The 27,182-nt window shown below is 47.2% G+C and overlaps 1 protein-coding gene across 1 annotated transcript in view; it reads left to right on the plus strand.

Moving 5' to 3' along the window:
* The window catches only part of LOC144824378 (uncharacterized), a 43,501-nt gene extending 16,319 nt beyond the window's left edge, over positions 1-27,182 (plus strand). Inside the window, exon 3 of the mRNA XM_078683490.1 lies at positions 26,273-27,182. Coding sequence (XP_078539616.1) covers positions 26,273-26,431 — 159 coding nt within the window. The 3' untranslated portion in view covers positions 26,432-27,182. The remainder of the gene's footprint in view (positions 1-26,272) is intronic.

A 27,182-nucleotide genomic window follows, 5' to 3' on the forward strand; every position in this document is an offset into this window, starting at 1 on the left:
ATTCAAAGACTTAGGAATGTAGGAGTTGCCGGAACAGCGTTAAAGTGGCTACAGTCCTTTTTAGAGGACCAATCCTTTGAAGATGAAACCGCTTCAAAGCCAATGCCTCTTAGATGTGGGGTTCCTCAGGGATCTTCCCTGAGCCCCTTGGCGGAAGTAGTAACACCTTCTGGCATTCAGATCATTACCTACGCTGATGATACTCAGTTGGTGGTCTCGCTCAATCAACTGGATAATTCAGGCTCTGGGTTAGCCTTATGCCTTGAAAAGGTATCGAGTTTATTTATTATTTATTTATTTTTGGATTTGTAAGGCGCATGGCTGCCACAGTGACGGGACGTCCCAGCACAACCAGAAACCAGAGAAAGACCGGAAAAGCCTACATGCACCTAAACAGAAGAAATAGGAAACAGCCAGGTCTTTATAGCCCTGCGAAAGATCAGTAGATTAGGAATGCCTCGAAACTGCACTGGGAGTGAATTCCAGAGCTTGGCCGCGAGGAGGCCGAATGAACGGCCACCGGCCCCTGCTCTCCAGACCTGAGGGACACAGACAAGCCCTTGATCAACAGAACGCAAAGTGCGCCTGGGCACATAAGGCTTCAATAAGCCAGATAATCCAGTGGGTGCATCAAGATTTTATAAGAGATGCACAGCACTTTGAACTGAATACGTTCTGCTATAGGCAGCCAGCGCAACTTAGGGAGCACATGAGCCACTGAATGGAATTTGGGTAAGGCTACTAACATCCGCGCCGCCGCGTTCTGGACCCGCTGCAGGCACCTAGGTATAGAGAGTTGCAATAATCCAGTCTAGCCAGTGTAGAAGACTGCACAATGGTCTGGCGCGCCCTGGGGGGAAAGAAAGCCAGTAAGGGTCTCAGTCCTCTCAAGAGCCCGAAACAAACATCGGCAACTGCTCTTGTCTGTTTCTCGAAAGTAAATCCACTATCCAGCCAAACGCCTAAGTTCTTGACAGCCTCCTTGGGTAAAGGGGTGGGTTTGAGGTGGACAGGCCACCACTGTTCAGACCAGAGATCTTGGTCCTTCCCGAACAGAAGAATCTCGGGCCTCATTTATGAGGCTGTGTGTCACTTTTACACCGCCGGTGCGTCACTTTTTGTGACGCACCAGTGGTGTAAAAAATGCGCCTTGTTGCGCCATATTTAAAAAGTGACGCATCTAGGTAGATGCGTCACTTTTTAAACCCCTGTGCCACATTATACCTGCGCCAGGTATAATGTATGCAAGGGGGGCGTATTGACGCAAGGAAGGGTCGTAGAAGTGACGCAGTGAAATCTATGAGATTTCACTGCGTCACTTTTAGGACACTGTTGCGTCAAAATCTTGCGCCTGCCTCACAGCAGGCGTAAGACTGGCGCAGGCCCTTGCAGGGCGCATTGCTGGAGTTGCGTCACTTTTGTGACACACTCCAGCAATGCGTCACTTTTGCGCTTAAAGGTACGTCAGAAATACTGACGTATCTGTAACTCCTTGCGACATGATGCGTCATACATTAAATATGACACATCAGGAATGTCGCAAGGAGTGCGCACTGAGAAGTGACGCATCACTGCTTTCACGCAGTGATGCGTCCTTTCTCATAAATGAGGCCCCTTGGATTTACTCGCGTTTAATTGGAGACAATTGGCTCTCATCCAGTCCGAGACAGCTGACAAATCCTCTTTAAACTTCTCAAGATTGGCGCAGCAGTTTTTAGAAAAAGCGATCACCAGCTGGGTGTCATCAGCGTATGACACCAGCGACAACCCCCTGCCTCTAGCCACCTCAGTCAAGGGCCTCACATATAGATTGAATAAGAGCGGGCTCAAAATAGATCCTTGAGGTACCCCATGGCACAAAGCATGATCCTGAGAGTGAAAAGGTGGCACTGAAACCTGAAAAGACCTCCCTGCCAAGAAGGACCGGATCCAGTCAAGAGCACTACCCCTAATTCCAACTGCCCATAGGCGTTCAAGGAGAATTCCGTGAGACACCGTGTCGAAAGCGGCGCTTAGGTCCAATAGGACCAAGGCCGCAGAGTCTCCTACATCTAGCCTGCTCCGGATAGATTCCCTGACGGCCAAGAGTGCTGACTCAGTACTGTGGCGAGCGCGGAAGCCATGTTGCGATGGATCATAGATGTTACACTCATCAATGTATTTGGACAGAATAGAATTCACATGCACCTCCACGAGTTTAGCCAAAAACGGAAGCTGGGATATTGGGCGATCATTTCCGGGATCTTCCGCGTTCAATGATGGCTTTTTTAACAATGGAATAACTTTAGCATGTTTCCATGCCCTCGGAACGGCGGATAACTTCAAAGACAGGTTGACTAGTTCTAAGCCCACAGGAGCGATAGGTAACTGAAGCTGGCGAAAATGAGCGGATGGTAACGGGTCAGCTGGGGAGCCAGACTTAATTTTCGCACTTAAGGCCTCAAATTCCTGGGGTGACAACAAAGGGAAGACGGATACGTTATTGTCCGTCCCTGCCAGCATATCATTCCCAGTGGGGGTAGTCTCATTGGATAGGCTCTGACGTATCAGCTCAACTTTATTTACAAAGAGGTGGGCTAAGTCCTCACATTGTTGATTAGAGGCTATAGGAGAGGCGCTAGTTTCGCCAGCACTTTTCATGTTTTTAAAGCAGGGATAAGATGGTCTTGGCAGGATTAGAGCTGGCGAGGATTTTTTTAGCCACAAACTCAGCCCGCGTTCGGCAGAGGAGCCTGTGGTATTCCTTAACCACCGCACGATAAGCTAGTTTAGCAGGTGCCTCATAGGAGCGGCGCCAAGCGCGCTCCAGTTGCTTGCATCCCTTCTTGGCCTGAGTTATGGAGTCATTAAACCAAGGGTTCGACGTCCCACGACCCTTACCTCCCCATTTGGCCGGGATGCAGCTGTCTAAGCCAGTCACCAGCCAATCGTGTAAACACGACTGCGCCTTCTCAATATCTGATGGAAGCTGGGGTTTGTGTTATATTAACCAGGAGGCAAGCATCCCCTGGTCTAACCTATGCCAAGGCCGCTTTTTCACTAAGGCTGGGCGGGCCAAATTGGCTCTACCAGGCCAAAGCAGGGAGAATGACACCAATGAGTGATCAGTCCACCTCTGGGGGACAGGGGGGAAGATTTTTAAGCAGCTAAGGTTGGAAAAAAGGGGGTCAAGTAAGTGACCAGCTACATGGGTGTTCTCGAGGACGAGTTGCGGCAGCTGGAAAGCTTCCAGGTCCGCTAAAAAACTCGTAATCTCGGACCTTTCCAACTAGCTCAAGGTGGAGATTAAGATCCCCCAGGATAGTAAAGTTTGCCGCCTTGCTGGCCAGTTGTCCGATTTTGTTCGCTAGCTCTTCTCTAAAAGTACCTGACGGCCCAGGGGGTATATAAATCAAAAGACCGGACATTGTGAAATTGCAGATAAGCTTAATTTTAAACAGGACGCTTTCACAATCTGCTATATTGTCCTTGATCAAACTGACAGCATAGGCTTCCTTGGTCAGCACAGCAATACCACCCCCTCTCCCCCCCCTCTCTGTTAATGTTATTTAAAATATAGCCATCTGGGAGGGCGAGCCAAGGCTCTGCCACTGAGTCATGAGTAAGCCAGGTTTCAGAAAGGAAAAGGACATCCGGGCTCTCATCCGTTAAACAATCACCTAGTGAGAGCGACAATTGAAGCTGGAAAACTTGTATTCAGTGTCATTGCATGCGCGTGATGGCTGCTCCCCAGCATCCACCTTAAACGCACAAAAATCACTTTCGAAAGTCGGCTCCTGAAAAGCCCAGGGTGCCGACTGACACCCAGAAGTCAGACCTAGGAGCTCCTCACGAGTATAACTACGTAATTCACCTGGTTGAAATGCAGGGGTGCTGGCGACTGGCGACGACCCGGCGCGGACGGGCGCAGACAGGCTTGCCTTAGGGCGTCTAGGTGCCAGCATTTATCGAAATAGAGGAGGGGACCGGACAAGCAAGGCTGCAGCTTGGATGGACAGCTCTTGTTTAAAACTAAATGGAGCTAAGACAGAGCTGATGCTCTGGGGTAATCCCACCACATTGAGCATAGGCTCATTTTGGCCTGGCTGCTTGGGGCTACCACCTTCCCCAAAAGAACAAATGAAGAGGCTTGGTGTATGGCTGGACCGCAATCTTGATTTTAAGGAGCAAGCACGCACGGTTGCAGCTTGTTGTTATGGGATTTTAAGAATGTTAAGAAAGATCCTCCCCTTGCTACCTTTCTCTGCAAGAAGAGTGCTGGCCCAAGCATTGATCTTGTCACGCCATGACTACGCTAATGCCCTATATCTGGGAACCCGACTTACTACCACCAAAAAATTGCAGATTGTGCAAAATTGCGCAGCACGTCTGCTCACGAATACTTCTTTTTTTTATTTCAAAGATTTTATTGAAAATTTTTAAAAGATATACAGTACAGGGGTAATGCAAGGCGGTACAGGTACAATACTTGGTGTCTTTGTGATTACATTAGTCGTGCCGCAGGGTAGGCTTGTTCTGTCGTTGAAGATCCTGTACAGCCCCAAGAGAGAAGAAGAGAAAAGAAAGGGAGAGGTAGAAAGGGTGGTTGGGGGGGGGACATGTCGTTCGTTGTTGCTCGTTGTGCGCCACTCGCCAGTCTGGTGCTAGGGGTGGGGCTGTGTTGTTGGTGGATGTGCGCCTACGGAGGTTTGTGTGACCTCAAGTGTGTGTCTATCTCGCCTCTCGCAGTGTGGTTGGGCGAGTGGCTGTCCGTGATGTTATCCGCTCGCCTGAGGAAGATGACCCAGTTGACCCAGCCCTTAAAGGTCGCCTTAGCTGTGTTCTTCCAGTTCGCTAATACAGTTTTGACTACTGCAGTGAGTAGGAGGCCAACCAGTTCCCTGTCCTCTTTGCACTCTAGGTCTGGGGCCATGAACGCGGTGGTTAGTCCTCCGAATCCAGGCGGTATGTTTCCCCTCACTACTGTGTTGATGAGGTCAGTAACTTTCCTCCAAAATGTTTTAACCTTCAGGCAATCGAAGATGAGGTGTGCCAGGTCTCCTTTTGTTTTGTGGCAGTTCCAGCATGTGTCGCTCTCACTAATACCGACCTCCGCTAGGCGAGCTGGTGTCCAGAACGCTCTGTGCAGAAGCCAGTATTTTGTTTGCATTAGCTGGGGGGAGACTTTGTTCTTGGAGGCTGAGGCCCAGAGGCGGGCCTTTTCCTCTTCACTGAAATGTCTGTTGTGTAGTGTTTCCCAGAAACTAATTGTTTGGTGTTCAGCTTAGTCGTGTTAGGGCGTAGGAGTTTGTATAGGTGGGTGGTCTGGTGCCCGACCTTGTTTAGGTTACTCATGTATTGTATGATGGTGGGTGGCTCTTTACTTAGGTTCGCCTTGGTTATAGCTGTCTTAACCTTCAGGAATTTGTAGAATTCTATGCTAGGCAGGTTGTAGGCCCGTTTAACGGTCTCAAAAGTTAGAGGGTTGTCTCCTTTTTCCAGTTGTGTCGGTGTGGTGGTCCCTTTCTCATACCAAGTCTGATTGTCTAGTGTTTGCCCTTTGTATTGTATTTTAGTGTTGAACCAGATCGATTCCCATCTGGTCCTCTGATGCTTTGCTTCATCTTCTTGTCTACCTTCAATAGGGCTGTGTTGGTGTTTTTGATGATAGCGTTACTTCCTTCCGAGTGTGTGTTGGCTGTAAGCATGGCGATAGGGTCTAGCCCGCCCAGGGTGTCTCTCTCTAGTGCTAGCCACACTGGTGGGTATTCCTGGTTTTGCCTTATCCAAAAATTCCCTGCTTGGCCAGGCATGCTGACTGGAAGACTTTAAAGTCTGTGACGTTCAGCCCTCCTAAGTTTTTGTCTAATCTTTTTTCAGGCTGATCCTAGGTGTCTTTTCCTTCCATATGAATCTGTTTATCATTTTGTCCAGTTTCTTGTGGAAATCCTCCGTCATTGTCGCTTCGCGTACAATGTCGCTAAATTGTAGAATCTCTTGCCCCTCTGTATCCGCCTTGAACCAAACTACCAGACCTTTCGTTTGGTTAGTCGTTGTTGCACCCCTATCCCCACACGCACCATCACTTTCTTTTCTTTGTTGTGCCCCAAATCAAGAGCGTTAACCGAGCTTCCCTTGGCAGGGCAGACATCTCTTCTGCTTGAGCTGCAGAACATGTCACATGTCAAGCTCTTTTGGGATCAAAAATACTCTCTTTGATTAGTTCATCTTTACATCAGGCTGGAGCGTGTGTGTGAGGGGCTTCTAAGCGCCGAGACCCTAGTAGGCTGTACGTTTAGCTTCCTAAATATCCGGTTAGAAGGCAACAGAATTGAGTAGAAGAAGCCTGCCACCAGATATTACTCCTGCCATGGCTCGGTCATGGAGATGTTAGTCACCCAGATAAAAGGAGTACCACTTTGGGTGGGTTTCTATCACACAGCGAAAATGAGGGGCAGGCAGTCACGGGGACTCTGCGCCAGGGAATGTCGACCCGTCAAGCAAAGCGATACCAAAGGGGATGATGGACGGAGCATTTGAGCAAATCAAACACTCACCCCCAGTCAACTGATCTGGGTTTAATCCATCACCATTCTTTAGCTCACTCCACCACCCCAGTTCAGACATGGCTATATGCAAATCAGTCTGACCCTGTGCCTCATGGGAACAGTCCAGCCCGAACTGCCAAGCCATGTCTTCCCTGGACCGGAAACAAGCATCCTGGGACCGGTTTCGGATTCATAATCCTCATCAGCCAGGCTATCTTGAATCCAGTGGCCAAGTGAGCAAGGGACTCACGTCTGAGCATACCCTGCCACACTTAGGGCGAACAAAGCGATACAAAAGGGGATGATGGACGGAGCGTTTGAGCAAATCAAACACTCACCCCCAGTCAACTGATCTGGGTTTAATCCATCACCGTTCTTTAGTTCACTCAGCCACCCCAGTTCAGACATGGCCATATGCAAATCAGTCTGACCCTGTGCCTCATGGGAACAATCCAGCCCGAACTGCCGACTCTTAAAGCCGGCTGAACATGAGGGAGAAACACTGCTTGTCTGATCTTCCATCACTAACCTGGACGTGAAAGAGACAGCATAACTATGGTGGGAACTCAGACCCCTGCAGCTCCTGCGGTGCGGGGGCGGGGCAGCTCTCTGGGGGGCCCACAGCACTTCAAAGGGGGCCCCATTCAGCCCAGGGCCTATTGTTATCTGTCAGCCATGGGAGATTTGGGGACCCTCTTCTGCTCCTGTAGGAGGCCCCCATCAATGGCCAATGACCAAACTGATTCTGCATCCTCTTCTTAGGCAGTCAAAACATTCCCCGTGATTTATGTCTGTAAAGCTGGTTTGAGACTTGAAGGGCATATTTACAAGCCCCTATCACCACCACAAAGTCACTTTTCACGACTTGGTGGCAATAGGGGCTTCAACCTATTTACATGGCAGCATTAAGCCACTAAACCTGTCTTAACGCCGCCTTGTAAATAAGGCTCCCTTTCATGCTATGCTTAGTGTGAAAGGGGCGTGCAATGGGTGTTCATGTAGGCGTTCCACCACAACACCCATCGATTTTGACACTGCCTCATATTCACAAGGGTGGCATGAATGTGGGCAGCTCCAAAATTAAGACCAGTTGTCTACACAGGTGCAACAAGGAGAACTATTCAACTTCCCCTCTTTTTTGCTGTTTCTATGTGTGCTGAATCGTGACGCACACACGGAAACAGCAAAACACCATTGATTGTTTATGTGCAGGAAGGGTCCCCTTTCTACACATAAACAATCATTAAAAAACTATGATGTTTTGCAACTTGTATGTGAGCTCCATTCAGCTGCACACATAGAAGTTTCGAAACGCCATTTCAGATTGTTTATGTGCAGGAAGGTAGACATTCCTGCACATAAACAATCTTCCCCTCAATGCAGACAGCCTTGCACTATAGTGTGCCTATGTTGGCACTAGGGTGCGAAGTTTAGTGCCAACACACGGGGAAACGCAGGGCTGCACCATATTCTAGTAAATACGATGCAGCCTGCGTTTCTAACTTAACAAAGCGTGTTGTTAGCCTTCTTGGCTTAACGACACGCTTCGCCACTCTCCTAGTAAATATGCTCCTGAATGTGTTTTTATTGTGTTTAGACACGAGTGCCTGAAAGCCTCTGTTACTTACCACAAGCACACAGAGGTGCAGATTGTGGTTTTAAAGCTCTGTTCTGACCCTCTGGCACACTGTGAAGTTGCCAGTGACTCATGGGCTCTGAGGCAGAGTGACAGGTGGACTTGTAGAGCTAGCAGAGCACGGAGCGCCTTTGTGTACATGAGCCCGGGCACTCAGAGCCTGGATTATAGGTTGTTTATGTACCCACACCTGTACCTGTCCTGCAGGATGGTCAGCCAAGCATGAAAGCCCCAGCCGGACCTGCGGCACGAGGCAAAGCGGTGCTCCATTCAACTAACTTCCAATGTACTCGTTTATATAGAAACAGTCACGCGCACTCCTTCATCATAGCATACCATTCAAAAAGAAGTTTAATGAAAACAGTCACGGAATTGGAAAGAGAAGAAGGGACGAGAGATGCCACAAACATCTCCTCTGCCCACGCATGAAGGCCTGGGCTGTTTATTATGAGCAAACATTCCTTCCTTCCCTGAAGGATCCCCGCAGTGGATTCCAATGACTACAAAGAGATTTCAGCTGTTTCACAGTGTGGGCATCCAACCTCACTTTCCCAAACTCTAGATCCATAGATGCGTTGGACGCTGCTGGCTCATGGCAATAAGAATTGGCAGTTCTTAGCAAAAATAACAGTTCCAAGAGAGAAAAAAAATTCCACCAAAATGTGTGTGGTTGCGTTTCGTCTGCACTCACTAGTATTGTACACCAATCACTGTATATGAGTCACAAATGCAAGTCCAGAATCCTCACCGCTGACCACCAATGTTAGATTTGGGGGTCTCTAGTTGGCAGAGGTAGGTACTTGTGACGAATAGGGACCCTTGTCTCTAGTCAGGGTAAAGGGGTACACTCCTAAAATGACCCCCGATCACCCCCTTGGTAGCTTGGCACGAGCAGGCAGGCTTGTGAGAAGTTGGCCTGGTATATGATGTCCACTATTCTAGTGGGCACCTTGCACCAGTCCAAACAACCCTTATGGTGATGGTTGTAAAGTCAACCTTATAGACCAGCTATCCTAGTGGTAGCATGGACAAAGCAGTCTTAGGCTAAAACTTCAGAGAGCATGTGAAGCCAGCTGTTTTACCATATATAATCCCTTGAATACCAAATGAAAGGACACCACACAAGGTATATTACTACCACAACCCCTTTGCACTCTTTATGAGGTCAGAGTTTGAGATACAGCACAAGTTACTCAATAAGCATACTATAAGTTGCACAAATATAATTCTGCCCTAGGAGCCTCACGAACCATATACTAAGTAAGTGGTATAAGAACCACTTCAGGAAAGGTGAGTAGGCCTAGGGCCTAGGAAATCGCTGGGGCCACACGAAACAACCAAGGGATTGGAAGCAGGAGGCCCACAGGAAGCGTGTGCAGTGTCTAAACACACACGCTGGTTGCCATAGAGTTTCAATGGGAACGTAAAAGTTACGAAGTAAGTGCTGCAGGCGACCAGGAGAAAAGTGCCCGGGTGGATCCAAGGGTGGATCGGAGTCGAAAAGAATCTGAAAGCAGAGGGGACAGAGTCTGGGTCACTAGCCAGTGACCAGGAAGGTACCAGGAAGGAACCAGGCGATGTCGAGATGCAATCAGGTGAAGAGGTGAAGCTTGTCTCTGCAGCCATGAGGACCAGGAGGCGTCGACGACAACCAGGAGCTGGAGTCAAGCTGTCCCTCAACGGATCTAGCTGTTGGGGGTGTCGGTATCCAGATTGGATCTAACAACTCTTGGCAAATGCAATCCACGTAGGATAGGAAGATTGGCTTCAGTTTAGACCAGCAAGGTCTGGGGAGCTTCTCCTTCGCATGAAAGCTGAAGCAAGCCCGGAGCAACCAGGCAAGTGGTGTAGTTTCACAAAGATGTCTTCAGAGGGATTATTAGCCAATGGGCTAGCAACCGCAAAGACGCGTCAAGCTGAAATGCAGGCGTAGCATCACGTGGCACTCGTGGAGTGTGGAGGGCTGAGCTTTGGTAAAAATGCTGCTTGGGTCTGGGGCTTCTCAAACCCCAATGCACAACTTTGAGGGTACCTCAGAAGCTGCATAGGTAGCAAAAAGAAGATAATCCAGGATGTCCGGTCCCACGTCTCTCGTGTCTGCCACGGGTCTCCACTTTGCTGTGGATGTGGGTTAGAGTCAGAAAAGTCTGGAAGTCTAGTTCCTGCATTGCTAAGTCTTCGGGTTCCGGCAGGAGCATCAACAAAGCAAACCAGCAAGTTACTGATGGTGCCTGTTTGCACAGGGTGCTCACTCCTTGACCACAAGGGAGATCTCTTCAGTCTTCTAGTCGATATGGAACGTCGAAGGTCCAAGAGTTTCATTTCAGAGTTTCTTTCCAGGATAATCTAATCTCTCTAGACTCAGCTTCTAACTTTATACCAAACTAAGGGGCTGGATTACCTGCTAGGTCCCTCCTATGGGTGGAACCTGGGAAGGGGTTTGGTTACACCCCTTTCCCTTTGTCCAGTTTCGCGCCAGAGCTGGGGCTGGAGTGCCCCAGCAACTGGTTTGAACCGGACTATGCACCTTGTGTGCCCCAGGCAGTGTCTCATTTTGCAGCCCTCCCTGCCCCAATACACTAAAAGCCTGTCTGGGGAGGTGCAAACACCTCCCAAGGCAGAAAACCTGTTGTCCAGGCCTCCCCTGCCGGAGTTTCGTCCAGCAGCAGGAGGTCAGACTCGGATCACTGACATAATATCGACGACACAAATATCGAGATACACAAATATCGAGTCAAAAATATCGTTTGACAAAATATCGACTCCCTATCTTCAAACAGGTAAGTACCAAAATATCGACTCCAAAATATCGACTTACAAAAATTTAGACTGTCAAAATATCGATTTTTTAAAATGTCTTAAAATTAAGTTAAAACTAATATAGTAATACATATATTTAATATAAACTTAGAAATAATTATTAAAAAAATATAATTTTAATAAATAATTTATATAATTAAAAAAATTATATCACCAAAAATTACACACACACATATATATATATATATATATATATATATATATATATATATATATATATATATATATATATATATATATTAAACATATTATTAAATAAACATATATAACATTTTAGAAAATGTTTAAAATTTATTGTTACAACTATAGTGAGTTCAACATTAGCAAAAGTGTTGGATAGCGTAGAGGTAAAATTTACTACTCCCACTCCAGTGGGTGCAACAGTAGGGAAAGCGCTGGATAGCGTAGAGGTTAAAATTACTATTCCCACTCCAGGGATGTATGACGTTACAACGCATACTTTTACAACGCCTACCATTACAACAAAACTTTTACAACGCAAAAACTTTTACAACGCATACATTTACAACGCAAGATTTTACAACGCATATACCTTTACAACGCATACCATTACAACATAAGTATTGGTAAGTATATAATAATTTTTTGAATATAAATTAATAAAAAATATTATAATATAATTTAATATAATTTAATTTTATTAAATAAATGTAATTTAAATGTAATTTTACTTTATTTTTACAAAGTACCCCTGTACCCCAAAAACCCAAAACTGACCCTGAACCCTAAAAATACCCCTTTACCCATAAACTGAAAACTGACCCTGAACCCTAAAAATACCCCTTTACCCGAAAACTGAAAACTGACCCTGAACCCTAAAAATACCCCTTTACCCAAAAACTGAAAACTGACCCTGAACCCTAAAAATACCCCTTTACCTACAAACTGAAAACTGACCCTGAACCCTAAAAATACCCCTTTACCCCAAAAACTGAAAACTGACCCTGAACCCTAAAAATACCCCTTTACCCAAAAACTGAAACTGACCCTGAACCCTAAAAATACCCCTTTACCTACAAACTGAAAACTGACCCTGAACCCTAAAAATACCCCTTTACCCCAAAAACTGAAAACTGACCCTGAACCCTAAAAATACCCCTTTACCCAAAAACTGAAAACTGACCCTGAACCCTAAAAATACCCCTTTACCCAAAAACTGAAAACTGACCCTGAACCCTAAAAATACCCCTTTACCCAAAAACTGAAAACTGACCCTGAACCCTAAAAATACCCCTTTACCTACAAACTGAAAACTGACCCTGAACCCTAAAAATACCCCTTTACCCCAAAAACTGAAAACTGACCCTGAACCCTAAAAATACCCCTTTACCCAAAAACTGAAAACTGACCCTGAACCCTAAAAATACCCCTTTACCCAAAAACTGAAAACTGACCCTGAACCCTAAAATTAAAATATTTATCAATTAATCAATTATAATTAATTACCAATTATATTTTAATTAATTACCAATTAATAATTAATTAACAATTAATTTTTAAAAAATATCAATAAATAAATTAACATATTTAATTAATTATAATTAAATTACTTCCCACCCTATTCTCCTATAAACCCACAACCCGCTACAGAAAATAAATTACTAAAATTAAAATATTTATCAATTAATCAATTATAATTAATTACCAATTATATTTTAATTAATTACCAATTAATAATTAATTAACAATTAATTCTAAATTATTATCAATAAAAAATTAACATATTTAATTAATTATAATTAAATTACTTCCCACCCTATTCCCCTATAAACCCACAACCCGCTACAGAAAATAAATTACTAAAATTAAAATATTTATCAATTAATCAATTATAATTAATTACCAATTATATTTTAATTAATTACCAATTAATAATTAATTAACAATTAATTCTAAATATATATCAATAAATAAATTAACATATTTAATTAATTAGAATTAAATTACTTCCCACCCTATTCCCCTATAAACCCACAACCCGCTACAGACTTATATTACACAAAAAATAAAAATTATTATTAACTTACCTTAAATTCGATATTTTTGTTGTCTATATTATGTCTAGTCGATATTATGTCCATTCTATATTTTTGATTCGATATTATGTCCATTCTATTCGATATTAATTTTCTCTAGTCGATATTTTTGTTGTCTATATTATGTCTAGTCGATATTATGTCCATTCTATATTTTTTACTCGATATTCTGTCCAGTCGAAATAATTGACTCGATATTATGACTGTACACCGTCAGACTCATGTCTGTGGCAGCAGCATCCATTTTGTGATGCTGAGGCTATGTTTAACTTTAACCGGGTAAAGCCGTAACCAACATGTCTTCTCCCTCTAGAAGCGTATGACACCTTACACGACATGTTTTGATAAAGCAAACCAAAGATAGCATTAACCGCGAGGATTATAATGCACTTAAGAGTATATGGTATGGCTATATCAGAGAACAGCTATAAGGACTTGGTTCCGAAAGCTGCAGAGGAGCTCGGCTCATGCCAGAGCACCCCCTCACTTAAAACCCAGCACCCTGCCTCCAGGATTGTTAAGGCCTGCCATAGGAGTGACTTATAGGTACATATGTGTCTATATACAAGGGTAGTTGAAGTTGAAGTTGAAGGTTCTTAGTAAAGCGCACTGCGACCAAGCGGCTTCCTGGCGCTGGAGTATTGACAAAGTACAACAGATAAAGCCTAGGGGAGTTTAGCAGGAATATGCTTGGGAGAACAGAAAGGTCTTAAGCACTTTACGAAATTGAGTGTAACCTGTAATAGACCTGAGGGACAAGAAAAGACTGTTCCAGAAGCGGGGGGCAACAACAGAAAACCTGGTCCCGCCGACACGAGTCTTGCGGAACCGAGGGACATTAAGAAGACCCTGGCTGGAGGAACGAAGGGAGCGGCTAGGGACGTAGAAACTGATCAGGGAGTTTAAGAAACCCGGGGCCGTGCGGGCACGGGCCATAAAGACCAAACAGCCCATCTTGAAAAGGGATCTCTGGTGAATAGGGAGCCAGTGAAGAGACTTGAGTAGGGGAGTGATATGATGGGACTTGGGGAGGTGATGGATAAGACGGGTGGCTTGATTCTGGATAGCCTGTAGTCGGCGGAGTTCGTAGGCTGGAATAGCCATGGTCGAACGTACAGGCTATTCCCGTAGTCGAGACGGGACAGAATCATAGCCAAAACAATAAGTTTAAGGGCATCAGGAGAGAAAAAGCGGGAGATTTTACGAATGATACGAAGGGATAAGAAACAGGATGAAACTACTGAGCTTATCTGGGAATGCATGGAGAGGTCCTGACTGACTTTAATGCCCAGGGTCTTAACAGACACCGCCGGTACCGGGGTGGGCCCAAAGATGGAAGGCCAAAAGGCAGCAGACCAAGGGCTGGTGGAGCCGCCAGTCAGGACCAACTCCGTCTTATCCGAATTAAGCTTGAGGTAGTTATAGTTCATCTAGTCGGAAATGAAAACAAGAGCAGAGTGAAATTTCGAAAGGGAGTCAAAGGAGGAGGAGAGATCAAATACGAGCTGGAGGTCATCTGCATAGTTATATACAGAGACCCCATATCGAGAAGAGAAACAATAAGGGGATGGATATAAAGGTTGAAAAGAAGAGGGGACAGGGAAGAACCTTGAGGGACCCCACAGGGTACCAGGCGGTTAGGGGCAGAAAAACCCGAGAGGTGGACCGCCTGCGACCGCCCTTTAAGAAAGGAGGCGAGCCAAGAGAAAGCGGTGCCCTGAATGCCACGGCCGAGAAGGATGGGATGGTCGACCGTGTCAAACGCAGCGGACAAGTCAAGGAGCACCAAAGCTTGAGGCTGGTTGGAATCAACCTTACTCTTAAGCTCGTCTAGGACGGCCAGGACCACCGATTCGGTCGAATGGACCGGGCGGAATCCCGCTTGGTGGGAGGCCAAGAGATGATTGTCCTCAATATAAGCAGAGAGGCAGGAGGTAATGTGGCTCTCCAAGATCTTCCCTAAATAGGGAAGGAGAGAGATGGGCCTAAAGTTGGACGGAAGAGAAGGATCTGAACCAGGTTTTTTTTTAATGGGAATGACTATAGCCGATTTAAAAGACAGCGGGACAGTACCTTGAGAAATGGAGGCATTAAGAAGGGAAAGGGGGGGATCGGGACAACCAAGGAAAAGTTCTCTGAGGATACGAGCCGGCCCACAATCGGCCGGGGAGCCGGACTTAACTTTCCTTAGTAATGTAAAGAATCCTCCGAGATAGGAGGAAAACAATCAAGAGAGGAAGAGGGTAGATATAGGTATACTATATCTAAACAAAGGGTGATTACATGACCTTGCCCAAGCTAAGTAATCAGCCTGTGGTGTCAGTTTGGATGGCCAGCCAGGGGTGGCATAATACATGCTGCAGCCCTTGGTAGGCCTTGGATGCACCTATGCCCTGGGTACCTATGGTACACTATACAGGGGCTCACAAAGGTGACCCAATCCCAATTAGGTATGTACCTAAAGTACATGGAGTCCATTTTACAGAGAGAGCAGATAGCCTGGGGCCCTGAATAGCAGGATCCCAGGCCAACTAAGTCAAAAATCAGCGAAACACTAGTCAAAAAGTTGGGGTAACCATATAGTCAGATATCCACCTTCCCTACAAGGCTCATCTCAGACGCAGTGTGTAAAGCATCTGTGAACACATACAGTAATACAGTGAACACACTACAGATGGACACCACACAGGCTTTTTAAAAATAAGTATTCTTTATATAGACTTAATACAAGACCCAAAACGACAAACATCCACAATACAGTATTCAGAAAAATAACTTTTAGATGGTAGAAATAGCTTAGTTTAAAGATGATAGTAAATGCGACATGTTTCGCACAAAGTAACTTTGTATGCGTCACGCAAGTTAAACAAAAGATTTGCAGAGAGAACGATGCATCAGTTCCTTGCTTTGGGTGAGGCAAAAAGTTTGTTCCACAGTGCTTGCGCAAAGTAGGTGATGCATCTGTTCCTTACCGGAGAGGAGGTGATGCATCGATCTGGTGTTGCGTTCCGGTTGCGATGCAACAAGATGGCGCCTCAATGCGATGCGATGATCCGGAGCGATGCGACAAGATGGCATCGACGTGAAGGCGATGCGTGCATGCCCGACGGCTGTGCGGAAACTCTGGAACTTCTGAGCCACGACTGGCCCTGCAACATGTTTCTCCAGTGATGAAATGGCGACCCCTGTGGTGGTGACACTTCGCTGGTGATGCGACGACAAACAGCTGCGACGGCGACACGCTTCTCCAGTGATGCGACAGCGACCCTTGCGGTGGCGACATGCTTCTCCAATTATGCGACGGCAACAGCTGCAGATGCGACACGCTTCTTCTTGTTGAATCGAACTTCCAGCTCCCAACAATGCCCAGGCTTCTGCAGACAGAATTCCCATCAAGGAAATTCAGGGGGGAGCTGGTGGTGAAGTCTTGTATCCCCGAGACATCAGCAGGAGGCAAGCACAGTTCAAGCTCTTGGAGATTCTTCTTCAAGATGATGAAAGTTCAATAAAAGTTCCTTCTCCTTTCCTTGGCAAATAAGCAACCAATACAGGCCAATCCCAGAAAATAGCATAATGGCACAGGGGCAGTCAAGTCCTTCAGCTTCTTCTTTTCGTTCCTCTCCTTGGCAAAGGTTTGTCTTGATTCCCAGTAGTGATCTAAAGTCTTGGGTTCTGGACCCCCATATTTATACAAGTAAATCCTTTGTCCTCTGAAGGCCAAAACCAGTTCTGTGCAGCTTCCTGGCAGGAGGTGAAGAGAGCATTGTTGAAAGCAGACCTGGCCCAGGTAGCCGAAAGGAAATCTCCTCCCCCCACTCTCTATGCATCCAAGGTCCTATTCAGACCAGCCCTGACTCATCAGAATGCTGGAGCCTAAGCCCTCCTGTCACTCACAAACCAGACATGCAATGCACAACCTAGCAGAGGCAGGCTGGATGGTTAGGTAAGAAAATACCTACTTTCTAAAAGTGGTATTTTGAAACACAAAATGTAAAAATCACCTTCACTAAAAGGTGTAAGTTCAGGCATACTAAATTCGTTTTTCGACCATGTTCCCTGGGTCAGTTAGGTTATAAGATGTTATAAACAAACTGCCAATTCTGGCCTATGGGGACAGGAAGCCTTGCAATAGTGAAAAACATAATTGGCTGCAGTTCACTATCAGGACATACCACACACACCAGGGCATATTCTACCTTGTACTTAAAATGTGCCCCTCCTTTTGGCCTACTGTAGGGGTGGCTAACATGTAGAAAAGGGAAGGTTTAGGTACTGGTAGGTGGGTGCACTTACCAATTCGACATGGCAGTACCAGACTGCACACAGGCTCTGCAATGGCAGGCCTGAGACACACTTTACAAACTGCTTTTGTGGGTGTTCACAAAAAGTGCTGCCCACTGGCAGCATTTGCTTTACAGGCCCTGGGCACACTCAGTGCACTGTACTACGGTCTGACAAGTAAATCAAATAAGCCAATAATTAAGTCACTAATCCATTACAACAATTTACAATAGGGAGCACTTGCACTGTGGCACTGAATAGCAGTGGCAAAGTGCCCAAAGCATGTAAACCAGCAAAAACATATCAAAAACACAGAGGATAAAACAGCGAAAAATGGAAGGGAGACTCACGCCAATTATTATTATTATTATTATTACGAATTTTGATATAGCGCCTGGTTACCAAAAAGGCATCCCCGCGCTTATCCAGAGAAAGGCATCGTCACATCAGCACAGGACATCAGGCAGGAAACAGAAAAGTTTTCAAAAGTTTACGAAAACGTAAAAAACTTGCTTCCGAACGCAAATACAGAGGGAGGGAGTTCCACAGGGTGGCCACCCTTATGGAAAATCTTCTTCCACCAGTTCTTTCTCTCCTCACCCTACTGACTTGCAGCAAGTGTTGATGGTCGGAACGGAGAGAGCGGGGGGCCTTATAGGCTTGGACCATATCCTCAAGGATAGGTGGCCCTTTCCCCTGTAGAAGTTTGTGGGCTATACAAAGCGACTTAAATTTAACCCTCTCTCTGACGGGGAGCCAATGTAGCGCCTTTAAAGCAGGGCGAGCGGACTGACGCCTAGGGACATCCGTCAAAAGCCTGGCGGCCGCATTCTGCCCTTGCTGCAGTTTATTTAATGTACATTCTGGGGCACCCAGAAAGAGAGCATTGCTAAAGTCCAACCGCGAGATGACAAGCCCCTGAATGAGTAACCTCCTAGAGGCTGCTGGCAGGAGAGGTAGGATCTTCCGGGCTGACCGGAGCAGGCCAAAGCACACGCCTGAGATCTTTTTCGCGTGTGTTTTAAAGGAAAGGTCCTGCTCAAGCCACACCCCGAGGCTCTTGATCTCCCGTTTAGGGGTGGGCACAGGTCCCAAACAGCTGGGCTAGCTGCTAGGGGGTAAAGAAGGTGAAGAATTCCCCAGCAGCATCAGTTCCGTCTTGGAGCCGTTGAGCTTGAGGGCTGAGCTACACATCCATGTAAAGATCTTTTCCAGGCATGTGTGCAACCGGTCGGGATGATGGATCGATTGTGGGAGGCCTACTACCAGCTGGGTATCATCAGCATAGCTGATGATCTTAATACCCAGAGGCAGTACCACACTCTCCAGCGGGGCCATGTAGATGTTAAATAAGGTAGGGCTCAATGAAGAGCCCTGTGGCACCCCGCACTGGAGAGGTACTGAGGATGATTTCTCAGGGCCTTCCCATACCTCAAATGACCGCCCTTCCAAAAAGGATACGAACCACTCGAGGGCCACCCCGGAGACCCCTACCCCTGACAGCCGTCGGAGAAGCACCTGATGGTCTACGGTGTCAAAGGCAGCACTGAGGTCCAGGAGGATCACTGCCACTGATCCCCCTGAGTCCAGAATGCTCCTTGCACTCTCCACGACTGCCAACAGGGCGGTATCGGTCCCCTGACCGGGACGGAACCCAGTTTGAGAATTGCCCAAAAGGGCGTTGGACTCCAAGAAACGTGACAGGCGGCTATTCACCAGCTTCTCGGCCACCTTACTGATGCCGGGGAGCAGGGATATAGGCCTAAAGTTGGCAAGGTTGGCTGGATCCAGATTAGGCTTCTTTAAAAGAGCCTTCACAACCGCACCTTTCCAACTAGGGGGTACTACTCCTTGGGCAAGGGACAGATTTATGAGGTCCGTCACAGGCCCGCCGATGGTAAGGGCTACCTGCTTCAGGTATTTCATGGGGGCCGGATCTTTCGGAGAGCCACTTTTCATAGATGTTAACACTGTGAGGACTTCTTCCACAGTAACCGGACCAAGGGAGTCCAACTCCACCGGTCGCGCCCTAGATTGAGACCCTGGACTGTCACTCGAGGAAACATCCTCGGTTGGCCGGGGAAGGGAAGCAAGGATGTTATCAATTTTGGTTTTAAAGAAAGTGGCTAACTCTGAGCATTTCTCTCGTGGGTCCTCGTGAGTGACCTGAGGTTCGGGAGCTTTCAGAAGTTCTTTAATGACCCTAAACGATTCCTTCGAGGAGTTGGCCGCAGAGCCAATTCTCTCCGTGAAGAATCCAGTTTTAGCTACCCGAATGGCAGACTTGTAGGTACTAAGAGCCGCCCGGTATTCTTTACGGCTCGTTTCGCACCAATCTTTCCTCCAGTACCGCTCCAGCCTCTTGCAACCCTTCCTTAGCGATCTCAGTTCAGGTGTGTACCAGGGTGCAGATCCTACTCTCTTTCCCTTAGTAAGTTTTTTTTTTTTTGGGAAGGCCATTGGGACCAGGTCTAACACACACCAATTATAGAAGGCACAGTACTAGCCACTATTAAGAAAATGAGGAATGACAGGGAACAGGGCTGAATGGGATTTCTGCTGCTGTGTTCAAAACAGTGCAAAACTTCTCGATGACTGTTCTAACACCACTCTTCAAACACACTTTCGCTGTGGCAAGCATATCGGCCTCCTGGAACGGCTCAATCCTCTTCTCCATTCACAAAAAGGGAGACGACTCTAACCCAGCAATTATAGGCTCATCACCCTTCACAATCTGTAAGTCAAGGCCTATGCCCACATCCTTCTAAAGGAGCTGGAAATGTGGGCAACGGAAACAGGAATCCTCCCACTGCATCAATCTGGATTCAGGCCAGATAGCTCAACAATGGACAACATGTTAGCACTGGTGCATTTGTCCACACAAGCCGTAAGAGGGAAGCAACCCCCTTTGTTCTGCTGTTTCATTCTTTAAAGTACAGCCTTCAACAGGGTGGACCGGGGCAGGCTATAGGGAAGCTGGTCCCATGGGGGATCACCCCCCTGCTCCTTTGGGCGATCACATCATCACATCAGGGGACATGGATCCAGGTAAAAACAAGGCCCTACAGAGTGCCGACCAACAACGGGCTTAAACAGGGCTGCGTGTTGGCCCCCCTCCTTCTCAAGCTCTATACCACAGATTTGGGACCAGCCTTGGAAGGAGCCGGTTCAGTTACACCGAGGCTGGGAAGAGTGCGTCTCTCCATCCTGCAGTATGTAGATGACACTGGAATCATGCACCCAACCAGAGGCGGCCTGCAGACCCCTCACTGCGCTGCACGGCGACAACCAGGAGAACAAACTGAATGAATCTGGTGAATCAGAGCAACACCAAATGAGCCACTTTCAGCAAGTATCCCCATAAAAAAATAGATCCAACATTAGCTGTGAGACCTACAAATACCGACAACCCCAGCTTATAACTACCTTGGTGTCTGGTTCTCAGAGAGGGCCAAACCGGCCATCCAAATAAGGTACCTCAGAACTAAGTCTAACAGTGTCACCCATACATTGAAGCGCCTATGCAGCCGCTTGCAAAGCTCAACCGCCGAGCTTATGCTAACAGTTTTGAGAGCAAAACTGATCCCGGCTCTCAACTACGGCCACTTGGCGTTTCCTGGTGCCCTCAACATGTTTCCAATGAACTCCCAGATCAAGATGTATAAGAAAGTTCTACTCGCCCTCCCGGCAAGCCGGAAGAACAAGGCTGAGGCTGGAGCAGGCCTTGGGAGCCCAGACCTTGGGTGTCAGGGGGATCTAACGAAGTAATATCTGAGGGATCTGCGAGCCCCAGAGACCTCCCTCAAACAAAATCTGAAAATAATTGCTGACAAAGAGGTATATCCCTGGCAAACATGGCTAGCAAAGGCAACTAGCACTTTGAAGATGAGGGAAGACAGCCTGCATACATTACTATCTCAGCCTGGAAATAGCCGTGAACAGGCAGGTGATATGAACCTCCTTTGAATGGGATCTCGGAGGTCTTTGTACAAGCCCCATGACCGAGACGTTGGACGCATCTTACATCCCGGGGTAGGCAGTCTTATTTTCAACTTTCAGCCCAGGCTCACGGGGAAATCCTCTACATAAGGATCATCGCTTTAGCTGTCTCAGACTTCAAACCTGCCTGTGCCTGTCAAGAGGACGCAATCTCATCCAGGCTATGCAACTATCGCAAATAATTTAGGCTCCACCTGCTGTGCTGCGCCGCCTGCATCTCCCCTTGTTTCGCTCTAAAGGTGTCAGGTGCTGCAGGGAGGCAACGTAGCTGTGCATCTCTATAAACACGCCACGCACCCTAGCCAGACTGGGAAAATTTGCAAGCCTTATTCGCCTCTCACTCACTGAACCCCTGGCCACACACCACAGGCTCAGCATTTACCATTCAGCTTTAGGGAGAGCGGTCAACTAGCATTGACACCATCAAGGGCCACGTGTAGCGTTCTCCATGGCCATGCGGCCGGCAGTCTGCAGATCACCAGCCTTGAAAACACCATCACTGGTCAGGCTCAACTAGAGGCAGACGGGACGTTCAACCAGTCCAGATTAAAACATCCTGAGGTGCTCAGTTGCTAAGTAGCCCAAGCAGCATGAAGCCTCACTAGGTTGCATCCTGCACTTGATTCCCCTTTTTCCACAACTCAGGTCACTTCTCCTAATGCTCTAAGGTGCTAAACTTTATTGGTCTAAGAGGATCCACTTGACATATTTGACCTCTAAACCCAAGGAGATCCCCCCCCCAGTGCTCATTCCTCAGCCCCACACTCTTCAGTGCATACATGACCCCACTGGACAACATCGTCAGATCCCAAGGTCTCAACATAACGTCCTAAGCGGATTACACCCAACTTATCCTCTCACTCACCAACGACCCCACCACCACCAGAACCAACATGCACTGTAGCAGGACATACATCACCGACTGGATGAAGAACAACTGCCTGTAGCTAAACGCAGACAAGACAGAAGTACTGATCTTTGGCAACAAAAGCAACACATGGAATGACTCCTGGTGGCCATCAGAACTCAGACTCGCACATACTCCCTCCAACCACACCAGAAACCTCAGAATCATCATTGACAACAAGCTCACCATAAAATCACAGATCAATACCGTCTCCTCCACCTGCTTTCTCACTCTGCGCATGCTACGTAAGTTCTTCAAGTGGCTATCTGTACACACGAGATGCACCGTGACACAAGCCCTTATCACCATGTGACTGGACTACAGAAATGCCTCTACGTAGGAATCGCTGCACACTTTCAACAGAGACTTCAGAGCATTCAGTACAACACAGCCAGACTCATCCTCAGCCCTCCTTGATGAACCCACATCACGCCCCACTTCAGGAATCTCCACTGGCTACCCATACTGAAGCGATGCAAATTCAAGCTGCTGACACGCCCATACAAGGCTCTGCACAACCAAGGACCCGCCTACATTAACCACCGCTTGAACTTCCACCAACCATTCAATCAGTCAGGCATTTGTGAAGCGCACTACACACCCGTGAGGGTCTCAAGGTGCTGGGGGGAGGTTACATGCAGCTTTGCCTCATCTGAAGCAGCCAGGCCTTGAGCATCTTCCTGTAGCCTACGCTCCGCCTCCCTTTCATTGGTCCACACTCCCCGCATCCACCGAAGCTGAAGTGGAGGACGCTCTTTCTCCACATTGCAGCAAGACCTGGAACAGCCCCCTACGCACCCCGGACCATCACCTCACTTCTGAAATTCCAAATGGCCCTGAAGACCAGGCTGCTCGAATAAGCCTCTGGGACCTGCGAGCGCCTGGATACCTGTCGGGTAATTAGCTGCGCTTTCAAAATCCTGATTGCTGGATTGAAAGTATGGTCTTGTGGGCACAGGTGTGGAGCCTTCCTGCTTGTGAGCTCTTTCTAGGGCATGAGATGATGGGGGATGTGATGCGGTTCCTGTCTAAAACAAACAGGGTTCAATATTCGAGCCAACCCAAGGATTCTGATCTGGCTTGCATCCATTGGTGCCGGAAGGTTTCTATTTGGCAATAAATAGGCATTTCGGCCCTATTCTCCACACTCAAAGCTTTGGGGACAACTAGAGGGAGGAGACTTCATGGGGTTCTTTTCTCCAGAGCCACTTCTGTCCCTCGTGCCTCTTACTTCTTTCTTCTTCATCCCTATGAGCCAGTTCTCCTGCATCCATCGAGCGAGAGTCTCATAGACTCGGGCACATCTTGAGTTCTAGGTGCATTTGTTTTCTCATATACCTGGCCTGGCTCCACCGCTTCTGTAAAGAAAGGGACAAGCGCTGTCACCCAACGCGGCACGACTCCGCACGCTGCTCCCAAAAAGTATTCCCTAATCATTTTTTCCTGAATGCTCTCCTTAGAGAAGAACTAGTTACCTGCCAAGTCCTTAGTTTGGAAATAGAAAAGATGAGGTGTTTTTTGACAACTATAGATGTAGGATATGGAGAGAGGATGTGGCCTAATGGCTAGGATGATCGACCTCAAACCTGGGGAACCGGGTTCGAGTCTCGGCAACGACGCTCAACATCATATGATTCTGGGCAAATCAAGTAATCTCCCCGTGCCTAAAAAAAGGGAATGTGTCCTAATGTAACTGGTGCTCATGGAAAGAGCTCTAGCACTGATATCTTCGGGTCAAGTTTGCAGTGCCTTAGAAGATACCTAGGTCAGTGTGTGTTGAGATGGATTCGTCTTGCCCTGAGATGGATGTGTCTTCTCTCTGCAGTAAAACACTCGGGGGTATATTATCAAGGGGTTTATCTCCGCTTTTTTGGCTTTAAAAGCCAAGAAAGCGGAGATAAAATTATCTCCCTATTACCAAGCTGTCGCTAACACCAGTTAGTGACAGCTAATAGGAGATAGCGACCATCTTGGGCCCCGCTTTGCATGTCAGTGATATTTATCACTAATGACATGCAAAGTGGGCGTGCCAAGATGTTAGCGACTGGAAACAGTCGCTAACATCGCTATCTCCTATTACCAACTTTTGGAGATATTCGCGCTAAGCGCGAATATCTCCAAAAGCTAACACCTGCCCTGAGCAGTTCTTCACCATGTTATCCAATGGGAGGTGGATAACATGGCTAAGAGCATTTGCTCGATAATGCATGAATATCGCTGACTTTTCAGCGATATTCATGCATTGCGGCCGTTTTTTATCGCATTTGCGATAAACCTTGCTAATAGCAAGGTTTATCTGCGATAAAAATCGCCGATGTGCGGCGATAATTTTTGTCTCTAAACAAGTTAGAGACAAAAATTATCGCTAGTTGTTGGTAATATACCCCTCTGTGCCTTAGATGCGTAGTCTAGTGTGTGTGTTGAGATGGATGCGTCTCGTCTCTGCAGTAACATACTGTGTGCCTTAGAAGATGCCTATTCTAGTGTGTGTTGAGATGGACATGTCTCACCTTTGGACTAACACATTCTGTGCCTTAGAAGTAACCCTGGGCAGTGAACTCTACTCCACTCGCAGAGTTTGCGGAGTTTTCCGTACTACACATTACGCAGAGCTCGCCGAGTTCAGTTTTTTTCCCCTCTCGCGTTCATCAACATCAAGTTGGCGACCTCAAGCGAGGAAAATCAACCTCCTGGCAAGATTTTTCCTCGTTCACAATCGTCAACATGAAGTTGGCGTGCACGAGCGTGGAAAATAAACATCCCAGTGAGATTTCTCAACGTGGGGGGGTAAGGTTTCTCATTGCGAGAGGTTGCGTATGCTCGTGACCGCTCGTGTTGAGGAACTGCCCGTTTGCGTTGAAAAAGCTACAGCTCGAGTAAAAATCTACTAGAGTGGCAGAAAAAGAAAGAAGCAACTGCTTGCCCTGTGCAAGATGCTGTTCACCTGGCACTGTGCAATCACTGCGAACTGCATTTTTCTATGGAACTCTGCCGATTGTGGAGCTCCACGTAGTGCAGCAGAGTTTTTTTGCCACTTTGCAGTTTTCTGCGTAGTGCAACACCGCGAACTCCGCCCAGGGTTATTTAGAAGATGCCTAGTCTAGTGTGTGTTGAGATGGACGTGTCTCACTTCTGGAGGAACGCATTCTATGCCTTTGAAGATGCCTAGGTCAGTGTGTGTTGAGATTGATGCGTATCGCCACTGCTGTAAATCAATCTTTGGCTTAGAAGATGCCTAGTCTAGTGTGTGTTGAGATGGATGCGTCTCGTCTCTGCAGCAACACACTCTGTGCCTTATAAGATGCCTAGGTCAGTGTGTGTTTAGATGAATGTGTCTCGCCTCTGTCGTAAAACATTCTTTGGCTTAGGAGATGCCTAGTTCATTGTGTGCTGAGAAGGATGTGCCTTGCCCTGAGATGGATGTGTGTCACCTCTGGAGGAACGCATTCTGTGCCTTAGAAGATGCCAGGTCAGTGTGTGTTGAGATGGATGTGTCTCGCCTCTGTCGTAAAACATTCTTTGGCTTAAGAGATGCCTAGTTCATTGTGTGCTGAGAAGGATGTGCCTTGCCCTGAGATGGATGTGTGTCACCTCTGGAGGAACGCATTCTGTTCCTTACAAGATGCCTAGGTCAGTGTGTGTTGAGATGGATGTGTCTTGCCCTGAGGTGGATGTGTCTTCTCTCTGCATTAACACAATATTTGCCTTAGAAGATGAGTTGCTCTCACAGAGTGAGGCATCTGATATCACCAGAGAAGCAGAGGACAGAGCAGGTAATCTTTTGTCTGTGCTTAAAATATTTGGGAGAGCATGGTTTGTGGCTGTAGAGTGCAGAGACACAGGGTTCTGAACTGCTTATAGTTGGGGTCACCTGTCTCAAAGGTTGGAATGAAAGCAGGTTGAGCCGCAGAGGATCTGCCAAGGCCCACCTAGAGTCAGAAGATTCTCTGAGCCTCAGTGAGGAGTTGTTTAGGGACAGGATACAATGCGATGAGTTATGCCAACTTGTGACGTGTCTGAGGTGTCTTGTTCTTCTCACCCACAGGTCAGAGAGAGATGCTGCCGGCTAGAGTTGGTGCTGAAGCAGCGAGACACTGAGCCATCAGAAGACAGTCTTCGGCCATCTAGTGAGACCGACTCAGAGACCCTGTCTCTCTTCTCGGAGCCCTCCCGTGGCATGTCCAACATCTTTACCAAGGTCTAGTGTCTTTGTCCCTGGAGTCCTGCAGGATCACCAAGAGATTATCACAGTGGGGGGCACCGTCACTGAAAACTAGACACCTGTAGGACAGAAAGCAGAGCTGACCCTCACTAGAACCGGGGTCCAACAGCAGGACGACTCTACCGGTGCAGCCGGATCGCGGTCTACAGCCATGAATCATCCACACACTCATCCGTCCAGTGGCCTTCCAGCATGCCCCGCGTCCAGCTAAAACATGGCTGCACTCTGTCAAACCGCAGAGGCGGAATCTGGCAGGCCCTGTGCATTTCACAATGAATACCCATGACATAATTCTGCAGACAATGAATAATATTTGTTTACAATTACAGCCTGCATGGGGGCTCTCTGGAGTCCATCAGTGTCTCTGAAGCTACTCCAAGGACAGGGGGGTGCAGCTGTTGTTAGTTGCTTCTGGAGAGTGAACTGTTTCTTCCACCCCTCAATTTCTTTGAAACAATGTGAGGTTGCAGGAAACACACAGTGGGCTGGTGAGAAGACAATCTGGCTAGAAAGGATGCCAAGGAAACCAAAGGACTGAAAGGAGTAGCCTTGGTGGTAGCCCTGGCCCATCAGCAGAGATGCCATGATGACAAGACTCCTCTCTCCATCTAATATCTATGGAGTGACGTTGACACGCTACGTTCTGCTGTTCACTGCTGAGTTGTATTGTTAAAATGTATTCATCCCACACTAGGCTCTTCAGCTAGATTCAATAAAGGTGAACTGGAGCTGA

The sequence above is a fragment of the Lissotriton helveticus genome, chromosome 3_1 (genome assembly GCF_964261635.1).
Source record: "Lissotriton helveticus chromosome 3_1, aLisHel1.1, whole genome shotgun sequence".
Taxonomy (NCBI): Eukaryota; Metazoa; Chordata; class Amphibia; order Caudata; family Salamandridae; genus Lissotriton; species Lissotriton helveticus.